At 42.9% G+C, this 18796-nt stretch overlaps 1 protein-coding gene across 1 annotated transcript in view; it reads left to right on the top strand.

The window, feature by feature from the left end:
• CDC42SE2 (CDC42 small effector 2) overlaps nucleotides 1–18796 on the top strand; it is a 65481-nt gene that overhangs the window by 34566 nt on the left and 12119 nt on the right. Inside the window, exon 3 of the mRNA XM_080923018.1 lies at nucleotides 12026–12338. Within this exon, the coding sequence (XP_080779144.1) occupies nucleotides 12285–12338 (54 nt within the window). The 5' untranslated portion in view covers nucleotides 12026–12284. The remainder of the gene's footprint in view (nucleotides 1–12025; nucleotides 12339–18796) is intronic.

Here is an 18796-nt window from a genome sequence, read left to right as displayed (position 1 = left end):
GGCCTGGAACTTTTGAAATTGGCCTGCCTCTGCTTCACAAGTGCTGAGATTAAAGGTGTTCACCAGTGCCACCTGATAAAAAGTAGTTTTAGTATATATTTGAGTACAGCATTAAGGACCAAGAGAGACATGTGGAGAAATACAGTAGTATATACTCTCAGTGAGCTTCTCCAGAGAGTGTCCAAACATTTCTGTAATTAGAAGCAGCGAACATTTAAAATTTGTCATCTTCCGGTGTGGGTTTTTGTATTTGATCCTTTATTTCTCTCCTGAAAATCCGTGCGTTTTATTTTTAGCTAGTACCCTCGAGAATCTCTCAAAAGTTAAAAGTTTCCCATTTAGTCTTTCCATATAGTGTAATTGCTCTGGGTTCTTGTTATAGGTTGAGCAAAGCAGGCATGATGGGGTTGCAGGCTCCCGATAGGTCATGGGCTCCTTTCCTGTGACTTCTACTTCCCCTTCCTGCTGTGCTGTGGATTCCCACTGGACAAGGCAAGTCAGCCTCTTGGTTCAAGGAGCCAGTGGTTCAGTTCATTCTTTGGACATAATAGTTGGTTCCAGTGTCCATGGCAGTCAAGTTGATACAATTAAAGTGCTGCTTTGATTTTAAAGAAAAATTTTATTACCATTAAGTTATATTGAATCCTTTTCTGCCCTGTGTATGACTCCCACCAACCTCTAACCCCCAAACAGGATCTCCGTGCAGCTCTGGCTGGCCTTTGAATTCTGAAACATCCAGACTTTGTCACTTGGGTACTAGAATTACAGGTAGAGACTGCCATGTTCAGCTTGTTTTCTTTGATTGGTTTAAAAATTTAATTGATGTTAGTAAATTTCCTTTTAAAACAGAAACCTCCAAATATAAACCTCCCCAAAAGGAAGAAAAAAAAAAAAAAAAACAAACATTTAAGCGTTGATTACACATACTAAAAACGTTGTGAAAAAGATTATCATTTATTTTAATTTTTATAATCCTAAGAGGCAAATACTATCCTTACCTTGGGAATGAAGAAATGACAATTCAGATTTACCAGGCAACTTAAAGTCTAGCTCAATGCTACTTTAAATTATGATTATATATGACATGTTGTATCTAAAACTAGATTCCCCAGTTAATTGTATATAACAGTTAACAGCCTCTCTAGATGGAAGTCTTCTGACCAACCCTCAGAGTGACTCTTCATGTGACTTGAACTTCATTCTCTCTCCATCAGAGGTGCTCACACTAGAGTATGGGTTCTACTGGTGTAGCTTAGTGAGTGTGCCCCGTACCTATGGGCTGTTTGTATGTTGTAAGGATCCTGAGTCCTGGGACTCTGGTTTAAAGTTTGTAAAGTGAACTGCCACTTCAGCAGATAGGATGTGCGGTGTGGCCAACGAGTTAATTGTTAAACTCTATAGTACTATCTAAATCCAAGTCGTGTTTTCTTGATTTTTAGTAAAGCACGTGTGCATGTGCGTGCGTACATGTGTGTGTGTGTGTGTGTGTGTGTGTGTGTGTGTGTGTTAGCTGGTCAGCAAACCCCATCAGTTTGCTTGTCTTCACTTCTCTCAGCACACAGGTCATGCTGTGTGGGCCTTTTTTGTGTGTGTAGGGGACTGCCTCAGGTTCTCATGTTTACACAGCAAACACTCATCCTCTGACCCCTCTCCCTGTCCCCTAAAAATGATTTTCTTTTGGTGGAAAGGGTATCACCATGTAGCCCTCAAGTTCACAGTCCTGCCTTAGCTTCTGGAGTACCATCACTCCTCTCTTCTGACTGTAGGCATAAGCTGGCACAGCCTCCTCATGATCAGTGCCTGTTCCTCTCTCTGTCCCTCTCCTTCCCTTTAAGAAAAGATTGAGAGTCTGCACTGAGCCAGATGCTAGGCACTCTGTGGACACTGCTTATCAGTTATCTGTTTCAACTGTGAAATTAATTTTGGTAATACAACTGGATGCAGATTTTTGTTAAAAACACACAACTTAAGTCTGGTGGTATATGTGTACAGTCCTAGCTACCTTGGAGACTAAGGTCGGAACAGGCACTGATCATGAGGAGGCTGTGCCAGCTTATGCCTACAGTCAGAAGAGAGGAGTGATGGTACTCCAGAAGCTAAGACAGTGGCTAAAGAAGCCTCACAATAAAGAATGTAGGAGGGACGAGGGGAGGAAGAGGATAGTGTTTCAAATAGGGGTCTGGAGAGATGGCTGGGTGGTTACAGGACCTGCCTTCTATTCCTAGCACCCATGGGTAGATTACAACTCAGTATCATTCCAGTTCCACAGCATTCACTGCCCCTTTCTGATCTCCCAGGCAAAGCTCTCATACATAAAACAATAAATGGAGAAACACCTTAAATTGAAAAATGTTTAAAGTAACTAAGAGAACTCCATACAGAGTGGTGTAAATCTGTTGTCCCAGATTATTTTATTTAAAAAAAAAAGTTTCTGTCTAAAAACTCATTTGATGGCTGAAAATGCCTTATTTATTGGAGGAAAATATCAAGTTGACAAGTCTGAGGCACTTGGCACCAAGCACATAGTTCCAAGAGATCTTTTGTCTCTGGGAGTAATCTGAAACAGGATTAAAGCTGTCCTCCACCTTGCCTTGTTTACACCCAGATAAGCCACTACAGTTTGTGTTGAACTGGCTTTCACATCCCAAGGGACTGATAGGGACGTCTTTGCCTGGCCAAGAGGCATGGATTACACACACAGCTCATTTGTGAGGCCTGCTCTTCTATGTCCTCTTTTGCTCGGTAGTCATGCTAGCAGTAGTTCGATATTGAATGTCATTCCCTTCTAAACCTTTATGACCGGGACAGCCAGAGCCTTCTGTTTTTAGAGGAGACAATGTGACAAATCAATTTAGTATAAAGTTGTTTTAGTGAAACTTATTAATTGATAAAATAACCAAGTTAGATTTACTAGTTCAACTATTTACTGAGTGTTCTCTGTTGCAAACATATGCTGCGAACATATAAATTATGTATACATTTAAAATACTTTGGAAGATATTAGGAGATGGCTATAAAAATAATTAATTTAATTGGCTTATTTTTTTTCTCTACTTTTGATACCAGTTTTGCTTTATTTTCTCTTTTAAATCGAAATGTAAATAGGCACCTTTTATATGTGTTGCTCAATCAAATAAGAGGTTGCCTGACTAGAAAAGTCTTTGTCCACATTCTTCTCAGGGTGGCACTAAGAAGGCCAAAGAGAAATTGGTAATGAGGCAACAATAGTAACCTAGCAACAGTAACGAAAACCAGTTACATAGGAAAGGTGTTAAACACACAGCTCTGTAAACTTCCCAACCACGTTTCTAGGCAGTCTGTATTTACTTACTGAATCCTCACACGTACCAAAGAGCTAGACACTAATATGAAATCATTTCATAGAACAGCAAAATGAGGTGTACAAAGATCAAATATTATGCAGTTCTAAGCCAATTTGTTTGTGACATCTTGATGTGTAGCCCAGGCTAGCCTCCACTAACAGGAGCACTAGCCAGCTGTTATAATGTAAACCACATTCCATACTCCTTTCTAATCTTTCCTGTACATACCAGTGTCAGTGTGAATTCGTGTATCCTGTCCATGTGGTATAATGATTCTAAGCCAAGAAATTAAGTTAGCATTCATACTTGACTTTAGGCATTTTACCTTGTGGCTATCTAAACAATAGCAACTGCAAACGTACTCTTTAGGGAACACTGGGCTTACATAGAAAAAACGAGCACTCAGTTATGATTAATTCACAAAAGAGTTAGAAGGAAACAGTCCAACTTTGTAGTGATAAACTGATTCTAAAGTGTATGTGGAAATAGGAGGAGCCCAGAAATCGGATGGGAGTAAAAAACTAACAGAACAAGCAGGGCACTTCGTTCACAACTGTAGGTCTCACCTCAGTGGAGCTGGAAGTGCAGGTGGGACAAACTGGACTACAAGTTGGATTATAGATACAAAATTAAACTTAGGAGTTCTAGAATAAATAGACAGTCTATATGACTTTGAGGAATATGTTGACATTTCATAGGCAGAACACAAATCATAAAAGATACAGTTGATGCATCAGAATTCATGCAAGCTAAACTCTCCAAAAGACATTTGTATGAAAGAAAAAGACCAGAAAAAAATTAGTGGACAAGGAACTTGCTCTACAGTATATAAAGAACTTAGTTTAATTAAAACAGAATTGAAATTATAGTCATAGAACATAACTAAAATTTTAAAATGGGCATTGGGATCTGAAGAGGTGGCTCAGATTTGGTCCTCACATCTGGGTAGTTTATAACCTTCTGGAACTCAGAGCTCCTGCATCCTGTTGTTGTTCAGAGCACATGTATGGACCTGCTTACATGGAGACATACATATACATAGTTAGAAATAATAAGAGATATCTTGGGCTGGAGAGATGGCTCAGCGGTTGACTGCTCTTCCAGGGGTCCTGAGTTCAAATCCCAACAGCCCCATGGTGGCTCACAACCATCTGTAATGGGATCAGATGCCCTCTTCTGGTGTGACTGAAGACAGCTACAGTGTACTCATATATAATAAATAAATCTTTAAAAAAAGAAAGATATCTTTAAAAAATGTGCAGTAGATCTGAAAATAACAGACCCAAGCAAGGTGTGTGAATGTCAACAAACATGAAAATATTTAATGGGGCTGGAAGGATGGCTTAGCAGCCAGAAGTGCTCGCTTCTCGTTCAGTTCCCGGCACATAACCACATGTCACTACAGATCCAAGGGATTTGTAGGTCCTTGCACACGCACCACGTTCACTTACATGGATGCATACAAAGATAATAAAATCTTTTGAAACAAGAAAATATCATTACTATTATTAGTTACCAGGAAAGAGTAAACTAAAACCGAGGGGCACTGCTGTACACCTAAAGACTGAGATGAATGCCGGCCATAGCAGAGAGAATGGCAGGATGTGGGGCAGTGGGGCGCTCACACACGAGTAGGAAGTAAAGTGATAGAACCGGTTTGTAAGAGTGATGGACTGTTTCTTAGAAAGTAAAACTTACTCTGTGCTTGAAATCTGATGTAGGAGTTTCACTATGTTTACCCCCAAAATAAAAACTCTTCACAAACACTTGTCAGCATATGTGCATGACTTAAAACTTTTAAAAATTTACATGCATTTATCTGACTGTCCATTTATGCATTCATTTGCTTAGTGTAGATAGTGCCCACAGAGGCCAGAAGAGGGGGTTGGATCCTCTGGAGCTGGAGGCACAGGCACTACCCAACAAAGGTAATGAGAACTGAACTCTGCAAGCCATTTTTAACCACGGAGTCATCTCTCCAGCCCCATTAAACACTGAGCAAAGTCTGTCATCCATTCCCACGAGTCAGTGGGAAAGACTAGTGTCTAACCAGTCACTTCAAGCATGAGAAGAATGCCGTCTCCATATTTGCCTGCACGTCTCTCTCCACTCTGAGACTAGTTCAGTAACAGTGGCTTCTCTGGGCTTTGGTTAACCACACAGAAGTGGATCTGTTAATATGTGCAGTTGGAAACTCCTCCAAGAGATGTTACAAATCATGTTCAAAGAACAATTTCAATCTGGTGTGGTTGCCATTCCTATAAATTTAGCATGTAGGAAGTGGACCAGAGGATGGCTCAGCAGTTAAGAGCACTGACTCTTCCAGAGGTCCTGAGTTCAATTCCTAGTAATGACATGGTGGCTCACAACCATCTGTAATGGGATCCAATGCCCTCTTCTGGTATGTCTGAAGACAGTTGCCATGTATTCATAAATAAGTAAATCTTAAGAGTTCAATGTCACTTGGACTACATAAGACCCTATCTCAAAAGACTGAAAACAAGAGGCTTGGGGGGTGGATCTTTGGCAAAGTGTGTGCTGTGGAAGCACTAGGGACCAAGTTTATTCCCCAGCCTTCAGGAAAAGCCAAAGGGCACAGCAGTGCATGCCTGTAACCCCAGAGCTAAGGATCCTATTCTTGGGCTCCCTGACCAACCAATCTAGTTGAGTCATGAGCTCCAGGTTCTGTTAAGAGACTGTGCCTCAAAAAACTACCATGGTGTGTGACTGCAGTCACTTCATGTAACTTGGACTTTTCTGTAATGTGGAAACAAGAGTCTGGGGAGATAGATTAGTTGGTAAGCCAAGGACCCAAGTGTCATCCCCCAGAACCCACATTAAAATATGGGGCTAGAGAGAGGGCTTGGGTTAAGAGTATTTGCTGCTCTCCTCGAGAACCCAAGTTCAGTGCCTAGCACCCACTTAGAGGCTCACAGCCATCTGTAACTCCAACCTCAAGTGATCCAATGCCTTTTTCTGGCCTCAGTAGGCATCAGGTAGGCATGCCAGCTGCACTTACACACATGCAAACAAAATACTCATACATAAAATGATTAAACCTTAAAACTAGAACTATGGTGGTATCCTAGTACTGTCTAGCCAGCCCAGTTTGGGGACATTCCAGGCCAGTTTGAGACTCTGTCACTCACATACACACCCCAGACACAGAAGATAGCTCCTGAGGAGTGGCCTGAGCTTGCCCTCTGATCTTTACATGCGTGTCCCCATAGCCACGCATCCACACCCACCCACATGCATAATGAAAAGTCAAAAACAACAAAAGAACCTGAGAGCAAAACCATTCGAAACTAGTGTGGGACAGTTAGCCTGTGCTCAAGTGCCACAGATGAGCTGGACTGATAAGTCACACCTGTCATTGAGTAATAGCTTTGTACTTCTGTAGGAAACAACTTTGGCACTTGGTGTAAGTTAGGCACCCTTTCCCCTAATTTTACCCAACCTTTAAAGTCACTAGTGAAGGTGTTCATCTTTACTTGATTCATTGCATTTTCATTTCTGACCCTCATCAATTCATTTGACCAACTGCTAATTATTAGAATTTACTGTTGTTACTTTAATCATATTTAAGCATTTGGACACTTAAAAATAATTATGTAGCTCAGTGGTTAAAGAATGCTTGGTGTTGTTAAAGAGGACTTGAGTTTGGTTCCCAGCACCTGTGTCTAGTAGCTCACAACCATCTGTAAATTCAGCTCCAAGGAATCTGGTGCTTTCTTCTAGTCTCCATAATTACTGTGCACATTACACACACACACACACACACACACACACACACACACACACACACACACACACGAAGTAGAGAGGAAGAGGGACTGGAGAGATGGCTCAGTGGTTAAGAGTATTAACTGCTCTTCTAGAGGACCCAGGTTCAATTCCTAGCACCCACATGGCATTTCACAACCATTTGTAACTCTTGTTCCAAGGGTTTTGATTCCTTTTTCTAGACTTTGTGGGCACTAAGCTGTGGACATGGTGCATATACACACATGCAGGCAAAATACCTGTATACATGATGTTTTTAAGTTAAAGGATACATCTTTAAAAATACATATATAGACATTTGTGTGTACAAATGTACTGGTTAACAAATAACTTTTATAGCTACCACCCAGGCTCAAGGGATCGATCAGGGCTGGGGTCATAGCCAGTGGTGGACTGCTTGCCTGGCTTTTTTTCCAGCCCAGCTGGGAGTTGGGATGAGGGCAGAACATTGTCAGTGGTCCAGGAGTCTTTATGCGCTTCCTTTTGTTTGGAATCCTGCCCTCGAGTGCCCTCCTGGCTGTTAACAATTTTACTTTGACCTATTTTTGTGTCTCTAGACAAATACTATTTAAACTGTCTTTGAAATGTGTGGCAATGGTTCTCTGTGTACTGTTTTATGTAATGCTTCTCAAGAATAATCATGTTCTGTAAGGCTGTGATTTATTGTTCTTCTGTATGAATTTGCCATTCTAGCAGAGAACCTTAGTTCTGTTCCAGCATCCACTTCGGGTGGCGCCTCTGTCTGTCTGTCTGTCTGTCTGTCTGTCTGTCTGTCTGTCTGTCTCTCTCTCTCTCTCTCTCTCTCTCTCTCGCTCTCTCTCACACGCACGCACACGCACACACACACACACACACACACACACACACACACACACACACACCCCTGGCCCTGTAATACCCGAGCTGGGGGCTGACACTGTCCTCTGGCCTCCGCACGTACTTGCATGCATGTGTATATGCCCCCACACATACACAAAACTGAAAATAAATCTCTTTTAAAATTTGCTTTTCGTTTTGGTAGACTTCTCAGCTGTTTTAGTTTACATGGTAGTGTGTGGTTATAGCCAAGCTACCTGGGAGGCTGAGGCCTGGGAATCCCTGAGGGTAGGAAGACAGAATTGATCTGTCAACATAGTACCATCTCTTCTCCAGAAAACTAACACAAATCAAACCACCACTAAAAACAAAACAAAACAAAACAAAACCCCTGTCGTGTTAGTTTATTCTTGTATTTGCCGTTTTAAACTTTGATAACAGATAAGAACATGCAGTATGCAGTGCCTGTGTATATAGCATCTAATTTAGCCTTCATTTTAGATCTGGAGACTGAAACATGGCATTCTGCTTGTAAGCCTGTTATAAAGTGCTAGGGCCTGTTGCTTCTCCATGCTTGCGCATGGAAGTGACTGGGAAACTGAGCTTCTGCCAGTCTGGAGAGCAGAAGGATGCTGCTCTCAGTAACAGCGTCTGAACTCGGCCACACGCCTTTACTTCAGAGTCTAAAATTCTGAACTTTGGCACAGTGCTGTGCTGACTGAGTGTGCCCAGCTTCTGAATTGGGTCCAGCTCTTCCTTCTCTAAGATCAGGTTTAGGAGAAAGCTCTGCTGCTATAGACCGGTCTGATGTTGACTTATGTGTGGAATGTGCTGAGCTGTGTAGCGCTGGGAATGGTGCTTCCCTGTGCATAGTTTATCTATTTTTTTTAAGGGTAGGGGTTTTTTTTTTGGTTTGTATTTTGTTAGGAACTCTCATGTAGCCCAGGCTTGCCTCAAACTTACTGTGTAGCTGAAGGTGACCTTGAACCCCTGATCCTTTTGTCTTCTGTAACAGTACTTAGCTTTAAAAATATAAAGTTTTAAAAGTGGAAGTATTTTAAGTAACTTTCAGCTCAAGAAGTGAAGGTAACTTAATATTATAACCATGTTGAATTATTTTGCAACAGATTCAGTATTCTTTGAAGATGTTTATATATAAATATTTTAGGTTCATACACCTGAAATAATTGAAAAATGTACTTTGAGGAGGGCAAGCACACCAGTGTTTCCCAGGGCGTCTTAGGAAACAACTTTTGTTGTTGCTTTCTCTGTGCAGTCCTGACTGTGCTGGAACTGGATCTGTAGACCAGGCTGGCCTCACACTCACAACGATCTCCTACTTCTGCCTCCTTAGTGCTGGGATTAGAGGTGTGTGCACTGGACATATGAAGAAAATGTGAATTTGGGGAAATGTGGGTTGGTAGGAAGTTATCATAGATGTCCCATGCTAATTTAAACAGTGTAGCCATTTAAGACAAGTGAATAAAGGGGCAATTGTGCCTGCTGGAAACGAGAAGTTAATATCTGAAGGTGGGTTCTAGCTGTTTATATATAAACCAGATCATGTGGAACTCAAGGACTAACCAAATAACAGATATGAAAATACTAGAGGACCTTCATGTCTGGGCTGTGCTCCACAGAGGCACTGGCTGAGGCTTTGGACACAGGTAAGCCTGTTTGGAGCAATGCTTGATCATGGGTACTAAGTTACAGTAAGGATGAAAGTACTTAGCTAGAAGAGAATTTTCAGAGTCTTTATCATAAAGAATTACTGTTTAAGGAGACAGATGTACTTTTGACTTTACAGAGTGCATACATGTATCATAGCATCTGGTGTTGGTGGTTAGGGGTTGCCCATGCACACACGTATATGAATTAAACTTTTTTTTATACTAAGAGATTGTGTGTTCCATCTCCCCCTTGTGTGTGTGTGTGTGTGTGTGTGTGTGTGTGTGTGTGTGTGTGTGTGTGTGTGTATACTTTGACACTTTGGCTCTCATGTGTGGAAGAGGATAAGTTTCAGGAATAGTGTCTTGATCCAGGTCCAGGTTTTGGTAGCCAGTGTCTTTACCACTATTTTTTTTTTTAAGATTATTTATTATATATAAGTACACTGTAGCTGTCTTCAGAAACACCAGAAGAGGGCATCAGATCCCATTACAGATGGCTGGGAGTTGAACTCATGACCTCTGGAAGAGCAGTCAGTGCTCTTAACCACTGAGCCATCTCTCCAGCCCACTTTAGCCACTGTCTTGTCAGCCTTATCTGTGACTTTTAAATTTAGTTTTTAATATTTTTAAAGTGCCCATTGGATATGGTGAATTTAACTCATTTTCTAGTATATTCCTTATACCAGGCGTGGGCAGAACAAGTAAGTAAAAGACTTCCTTTGATACAATCTCAAAACATCTCTCAGTTTCGACATCTCCACTTCCTCTCTAGACTCGGTGTAGACTTGATCTTGAGAATGACTGATGGGAAAGCTCCCTTTGTCTCTGTCAGCTTGACAGGGTTTCTTGGGTAAAATATAGGGGGTGTTTGTTTCAAGGCCCGTGTTTAAATTATATCAAAACTGTGGAGTTCTCTTCCTTAGCCTTGAATGTGTTTGCCTCCTGCATGAACTGTGAGGTCCAGGATTGTTTGCTCTGCGGCTAACCAGCTTGAGACTTGAGCAGTCATCTCCAGAGACCTTGCCTTTCCAGAAATGACGGTGGTTAGAGTCTTCTAGCATTGAGGAGATCAAAGGGAAGAATTTCCAAAGATGTATCTGGTTAGTGTAAAGGATACTTAACCCATAATATAAAACAATACTTTTTAAAGTAGTCACACTAATGAGAATAAAGGAGAATTTTGTGTTACTGTTACATAATAAAATTTTAGAAGGGCGAGGTTTTAATTTGATTAGTCTCCAGCGTTCTATGAGCTGATGAGATAATCATGTATAGATGATAAAGTTTATCAGTTTATGAGGCTTTTTTGAGAGGTTTACAAATACTCAACTGATATTTTGCCATTTGGGTCAGAAATGTTCATATCATTTTGTGTATCCAAATGAAGTCATTTTTGGAATTTGATCTTTTTATGTCAAGGCTGAGTTTTTTCTTCGCCATCTACCACATTATCTTTCTAAGTTTTTTGTTTTTCTTGAATATGTTACTGTCACTGGTTGGCCCTCCCTTCTGTGGTCTGACCATCCTTTCTCAGTGGTATTTAATAGCTCCTCTTCTCTTTTGTTTGGTAATAGCCAGATGTTCTTGGTAAACTTGTGTGCCTGTCACTATAGCTACTCTGACACCTCTACATCTGTTTATGCTGCTGTGTCCTAGACTCTCACCATTGCCTCAGTCGTGGTTGGCTGACTTCTAAGGCTTCCTTGGCTTGCTACTCACACATCCAGTATCAGGGTCTTCAGTATGGCAGGCTGACAGGAGCATGAGCCTATTCAATGTGACTTTAGGCCTCACCAAAGCAAACTTGTATACAGGTGACACTGGTCTTAGGCATGACTGGAACCGCCCTGGCCCTCTTTCTTTTGCTTCTGTAACCTTGACAAGGACTGCTTGGGCCCACCTTGGCTTGCTGTGGAGGGGTGATAGGTGTCTCCACTCAGTGCTGGCTATTTGGGTGGAGGAGGGTTCCTAATGGGTAGATGTACAGAAGGAAAGTTAACTCCCATGTGCAGTTGTTTCCAAGGATGGGTGATCATTTTAAGGTTTCTGATATTTCATATCTCTTTAACTTAGAGTCATCGGTCTGTTAGTTACTGTGGGTTGTCTAAAAACAAAGGACTCAATGAAACATAAAATGACTATCATCATGTCTCTGTGTGGCAATCATGTTTTAATTGGTAATTTTTAAATAAAATGCTTTTAAATTCATAGTTTATAGTTATAGAATATTTCATGAAATCAAGGATTTTTTTCTTCACTATTAAAACTTGATCCCCTTATGGTCAAGCCATAACTTAAAAAATAATTTGATAAGTCATTGTGACTTGCAGTATTTGCCTTTAGGTAATGTCACTCTTATTACAGATTTCAGAAGATGCATGACTCCAAAGATACTGCAGGTGCCTCACTCACTTCTCCTCCTCTTCCTAGACCTGCTGCCAGCTCTGGACCAAAGCTGTTCTTTCCTTCCCACTGACTTGGAACCAGTCTCTATAGAACTGGAAACAGAGAAGAGAAACAATCAGACTTCCTTTTCAATCAGCTTGAGACATTTGACTCCAAGGACAGAGGCACAGTGAGATAAAGTTATTTTGAAGACCATTTCTGACTTTGAGGGTGCACGTTGTGGAGCTTCCTGTCTGAAGACTTGGAGCCTCGGTGGTGCTTGCTCAGGCCTTGGACTGAGAGCATGAGTGAATTCTGGTTGTGTTTCAACTGCTGCATTGCAGAGCAGCCTCAGCCTGTAAGTATCTGTGGGGCACTGGCTCCCAAACTAAGCATGGGGACCCTGGGGACTGGCAGCAACTGTAGTTCTAGGACTTTGAGCATCCATCAGAAAACAAACAAAAAACCCCCAGAGAACCAGAAACATGGGGCTTGGTGGTACACACCTGTAATCCAGCACTTGGGCAGGCAGAAGCTGGGGTTTGAACTTGAGGCCAGCCTGGTCTACAGAGAAAGTTTAGGGATAGCCAATGCTATGTGGCAAGATCTTGCCCCCCCCCCCCCAAAAAAAAAGGCAAAAGAAAGGATATTGTATTTTGAAGATAAACTGGGTGTCAAGAGTTGTGCTAGGAGCTAGTATGGTGAACACCTTTGAACCCTGTACTTGGGAGGCAGAGGCAGCAGATATTAGAGTTTGAAACCAGTTCCAGAGCAGCTGGAGGTGCATAGTAAGATTGCCCTCTCCTCCCCGGAATTATTGTAGGCCCAACTGTGTCACTGAGAAGGTTCAGAGCACTGTCAGATGTGGGGACAGAGAAAAAGGAGGCTAGACTGGTGCTGGGAAGGTGACAGCCAGGTCCCTGTGAGCTCTTCTCCATTCACCTGCTCACTTCCTCACAACTCTTGTCTCCAGTTGTGGCAGGCTCAGTTGTTTTGCGCAGTCACACTGTGTTATTTGGCCCTGTGTGACTTCACACAACTTGATACAAGCTGGAGTCATTTGAGAGGAGGGAATCTCAACTGAGAAATTGCCTCTGTAAGATCAGATGGTAGGCAAGCCTGTGTGGTATTGTCCTAATTATGGGGGAAGGCTCGGCCCACTATAGTTGTTGGTACCATTGCTGAGCTGGTGATCCTGGATGCCATAAAGAATCAGACTGAGCCAGCTGTGTGGAGCAAGCCAGTAACCAGCTCCCCTCAGTCAGCTCCTGCCCTGCTTGTCCTTACTCTGAGCTCCTTTGGCGGTGGGCTGTGTTGTGAGCGTGTGCAGGTAATAACCCTTCTCTCCCCAAGCTGCTTATGGTCATGGTGTTTTATTACAGCAATAGAAACCCCAAGACAAAATCCCTATTTTTTGTGCCTCTTAAGCTTTATATATTGAAGGTTAGAAAACTTATTTGTCCATCTTTGCAGAGACCTACATCAAATTATCTCTGGAAGGCTGGGGATACCGCTTAGCTGTGCAGGGTTTTGGTCCTGAACCTGTAATTCTCAGGAGGCTGAGTTATATGTAGGGTGCTGCACATGGCTCTTATCTCTATTCTGAGCTCTGTCAGGCTGGACCATGTTACTTTGTGTCTTCAGGACCAGTACTGTCTTGGGGAATGTGTACCCATGATAGCTGGTTGGCTGGACAAGTGAATTTATTCAACTGTGTAACAGTGTACAAAGAATATATTTGTACATATACTTTAAATTTGTACTTAACCTGGTTTCTAGAAGGGTCAAATATCTTTTCATATACTTAGTGTTTCTTTTTTCATTATTAATAGTCTTTGAGTTATTTTGCTGCCTCAGACATGCTTGTCACAGTACAGGTGTATTGCTGTGCCATCTCTTAACGTAAATTATAAACGTTATAGCGTGTTTTGTGGAAGGTGGTCTTTGTGCTGTCATCAGTTTGGATACTGTCATCTTCTTTCACACTTAATGACTTTATTAATGTTGCATCAAGTTAGGTGTACTTCTCCATGCTACTTAGCTATCTAAAGACACTTCATTAACCAAGCGGTCTTTTTATTAGTGATTTGAAATGTCACCTGTCATTTTCAAATTTCTGAGCCCAGTTGTGAGAGGTGCAGTGTTCTGTCCTTTTGGCACAGTGGCCTCTGCTTCTTCGCTGCTTTGTTTTGGTTTATTTTTGGTGGTGATGCTGAGATTGAGCCCAGGCTTGAGGCATGTGTGCTACGTCTGTGTCTGCTACAACTGGAGGTGCTGGACTTCCTGTCTCACAGGGACAATCTTTTCATAGCTCTTGTTTGTAATAGTATTGGCCTTTTAGTGTCCTAACCAGCTTGCTCTAGAGAGTTGTCATGTCTCCACCTTCGGAGGCTAGACTTACAGGTGGGCTGTATGCTCACCCACACGGGCTCTGGGCATCCAAACTGCAGTTCTCACTCTTGCATGGCAAGCACTTTAACCACTGAGCTATCTCCCCAGCCCCATGTTGTCCTGTTTGAGAAGTGTGTATAGAGAAGTAAGTTTGCATTTAAGTACTCACACCTAGTGAGGACTTGAAGCAGCTGGAGCCTAGGCCTTGGAGTTATGAGAGATGAACAGTAGAAATGGTCCTTTTAGCATGTCAGTTATATAATAAAGATGCATGCATTTGTGTATACCTATTCTACAGCCATCTTTAGCCTTCCTTACGCTCTAAGGAAAAAGTACACAGCAGACTATGTGGTCACCATAGTTGAAGAGTGGCTTTGCTGTTGGCCTCAAGCACACACTAGAGAGCACACTTATGCCATTTGTGTTCCACACAACTGCATGTTGCTGATCTTGTGCCAGTGTCAAGACAGCCTTCTCAGACGTGCTTGTCACCTCTTAGAGTTTTCTGAAGCATTTGCTAGGACAAATGCCACATACCAGCTCTCCTACTTCTTTATGACCCGCTTTTACACATTCCATGGGTACAAAGGGAAGCACCTCATAGGAAAGAAAATAGGAAGCAGTTTCTGCACAGAGACTGCAATCTTCCTTGTCTTCCTTCATGCTAACACAGTGCAGTCTGTAGCACAGCGCCCCGGTGTCTCCATGGTACCAACACCCCTGCGGCAGCTCAGTAGCACTAAGGCTGTAGGTGTCTTAATTGAGCTCATATACCCTGTCACTGAGTTTAAGTTTTATCAGGGAAGTGAGTTCTTGAGGTGCTGTGCTGTAGAATGCTGGCAACTTTACGTCATTACCTCATTTCTCTTTAAACTGCATGGTTTCCTTTCATGTTCCCACATGGCAGGGATGAGGTTTGAGTCTTCGACAGTACCTTGAAATTTCTGAATGAGCCAAGTACTGAACAGTCATTTCTGCCCTCGTGGGCTCACTCTGGAGGGAGGGAGGGAGCTTTACTCTGGATGAGTATCTATGTGTCATGTGGTAGGAACTGCACTGTGGGAAAGAAGTACTGGTAAGGACAACTGGGATGCAGGAGAAACAGGACGTGCGCACAAGTCCAGGAGGGCCTGGAAGCAGGCAGGAGAGGAGTAAGTGGCACTCATCCTCACGGGGTGGAGTTTTGTCAGAGCCCAGAGCCAGCAAAGCATGTTCACAGTGAGGACAGCCCTGAAGCCTCCTGCGGGAAGCAGTGAGACCCCTGGTGGAGTGAGGCCAGAGAGAGGACACAAAACACTTTGATTTTATTCTTTGTGAAAACAAACAGAAATCCTAAACAACTCTTGCATGTTTGAGCCAAGATCCTCGTGGGAGAAAGAACTTTTAGACTTTCTGAGTTTGAGTGACAGCCATGCTCTCCCAGAGCAGCATCTCCTCAGCTTCAGGAGCTGGGTTTGTAGTGTATTTTTTTTTCTGCCGTGTGTTGCTCTGATGTACAGTTTTAATCCGTAATGCAAAGCCGGAGGGAGGCTGCCAATGACTGCTCTTCCTGCCACCAGGCCTCAGCGCAGGGGGGTTGGTTGAGGGGAGGGGTTTGATGGACTGCCTGGTATTGTCGAAAATCTCTTCAGTGCAGCAGAAGAGTGGCAGCCGGCAGTCCTGGCCCTTTGTGGTTTCAGGAGACAGGGTGAAGCATGCGTGGGTGCTGAGGTGCTCAGGGTCACACCGACCTCAGAAGACAGAAGTGCCTGTTCTTAATTCATTTATTCTCACACAAAAGCATAATTATAATCATCTCAAGACACTTAATGCATGAATTTAATTTAAGAAAAAAGTCATTCTTATCAATTCAGATGGGAAAAAAAATGGGCCGTCTTTTGGAAGGTCATTGAAGAGGACTGATTGAAATGTAATTGTGTGATTGAGCCCCCAGATTCCCAAGACTGTTAGGCAGAAACGTTCTGCCTCCTGGGCAGCTGCGCTGTGGTGGTGGAACCTGTAAGAGGTCACACTTCACTGGGGATGCATTCGGTAGTCTGCAGGATGCCATCAGAGTCTGTTTCTCTTGAGTGCACAGCTTCTGTGCTTTGTGCTTCTTCTGTGACTATATTGTCTAGAGGTGATGGGGCAGTCAACCGTGCCCCAAAACCTCCAAGGCTGAGCCAAAATAGACATTTCCTCTTTTTTAAGCCTATTATCTGGGTATTTTGTGATAGAAACAGAGAGCTGACTAATGCATGTGTTTTCTGTATGCTGTGTTTCTTGTACAAGTACCATAATTGTCATATAGAGTGTGACGTTGTCTTCATTTATAGCCCTTGAGGAATTAGAAAGGCTTTGATGATCTAGCCCTGCTGTTTGTATCCCTAACCAGTCAGGAGCTGTTGGAGAGCTAGGTACAGATTGGGCGCAAGATGGGGAGCTGAGTCAGAGCCAGTGGAGAGAGAGCCTTTTATTTATGTCGAAGATAACCCTCAGTGTGGCCATAGCTAGCCTGCAGTGCTCGGTGGTCCCTGCAGTTTACACAGACCCCAGCTTCTGTTTCTGAATGTTTATTTGACTTATCAATAAAAGCTACTATCTTATCTTTTACTTTTCTTAAACTGATCTTGATTCAGTTTAGATTGGGATCTCTCTTCCCTCCCTTCTTCCCCTCCTTCCTTCCTTCCTTCCTTCCTTCCTTCCTTCCTTCCTTCCTTCCTTCCTTCCTTCCTTCTCCCCTCCCTCCCCCTTCCTCCTTCCCCTCCCTTCCTCTCTTCCCTCCCTTCCCTCCTTCCTTCCCTCCCCTCCCTTCCTCCTTCTCCTCCCTCCCTCCCTCCCTCCCTCCCTCCCTCCCTCCCTCCCTCCCTCTCCTGTGCCCTCACAGCTACCTTGCAGTTGTAATGTATAGGTACCTCAAGGTTACAGCTAAAGAACCAAACCAGTGTATTCATGATTAAAGGCAAGCTCAAATCTTTGGTCTGTGAACCTGTAGAATTCACATTTTATGCTAGAGTCATCATTGCTGTGATTTTCACCAATTCCAGGATGACCAGCAGGGACGGTGTCTTGTTTGGGGACAGGGCGTCTTACACTTGCCCTTGGTTACACTTAGCTCTTGTCCTGTCTGTGGTTCTTGCTCTTTAGAACATCGGGAACCCATTGAGTGTCAGTCTCATAGGACAGTGGCAAGGACTCTGGTGCCCATGGTTCCTGTAGTAGTGTTGGCTGTCACAGGATCTTCATTAATGATGTTTCTACCTTAGTTTTTAACAGTCTGATGGGTAAAGTCAAAGTTTCCCATTTTCCTGTTTTTTCCCCCCCACCCCACCCTGGTCTCTCTCTTTTGTTCGTTATGACTGCTAATGAGGTCAAGCTCTCCCCACACACCTTTTTACCCTCCCTTTTTTCTTTCTTATATATTTTTTAAAGATTTATTTATTTTATATATGTAAGTACACTGTCACTGTCTTCAGACACACCAGAAGAGGGCATTAGATCCCATTACAGATGGTTGTGAGCTATGTGGTTGCTGGGAATTGAACAGTGCTCTTAACTGCTGAGCCATCTCTCCAACCCCCTTTCTTAATTTTTAAAACATATTGTTACATTATTTAGGGACATGTATGTGCCATAACGCACAAGTCGAGGTTGGAATAACTGTGGGAATCAGTTCTCTTACTCCACCGGGGAATTGAATACAAATCCTTAGGTTTGGCAGCAAATGTCTTTACCTACTGAGCTATCTCACTACCCTCTTTTATTTTTGAAATGGGATCTCATGTGTTCTAGGTTAGCCATAGATGACCTTGTGCTATTTGTTGTTCTGTAACACAGGGTCTCCATACAGAGCCCTGGCTGTCCTGGAGCTCACAGAGATCCTACTGTCTCTGGAGTGCTGGAATTAAAGGTGTGCATTAAAGGCCCAGCACTGACTTTGTGTTTTTGATCTTCTTCCTTTCACCTTCCAAGTGCTTGGCTTATGGGTCACATGCACACTTAGATGTTCATTTGTGTGTGCTAGGCAAGTGCTCTGCCAACTGAGCTGCGACTGCAGCACAAAGCTTAGCATCTCTTGATGTTTATTGATCAGTCTGATTTTCTGTATTTCATATTCGTAGGCATATTCTTAATATTTGAATACAAACTACTGGTTGTGTGTATCCACACAGGTATGTGTACATGCTTGGGAAAACCAGAGACCAATGACAGGTGCCTTCCCATGTCTTTCTCTCTTCCTCACTGAACTCAGCAGCATTAGCTGGTTAATGGTCACTAAACAGCCTCGTGTGTGCCTCCCCAACTGTAGGGTTATAAGCCCAGGCTTTTATGTTGAGTCCTGGGGATCTGAACTCTGGTCCTCCTGCTTGCATGGCAAGTACATGAATGTCTGAGCATTTCCCTCTTAAGAGTGTATAGAGTTAATGTCTGGGGCGGAAGCTCGAG

This window comes from Micromys minutus, assembly GCF_963924665.1.
Source record: "Micromys minutus genome assembly, chromosome: 10".
NCBI lineage: Eukaryota > Metazoa > Chordata > Mammalia > Rodentia > Muridae > Micromys > Micromys minutus.
Note: the sequence above shows the minus strand (reverse complement) of the source record. Positions and strands in the feature narration are given on the sequence as shown.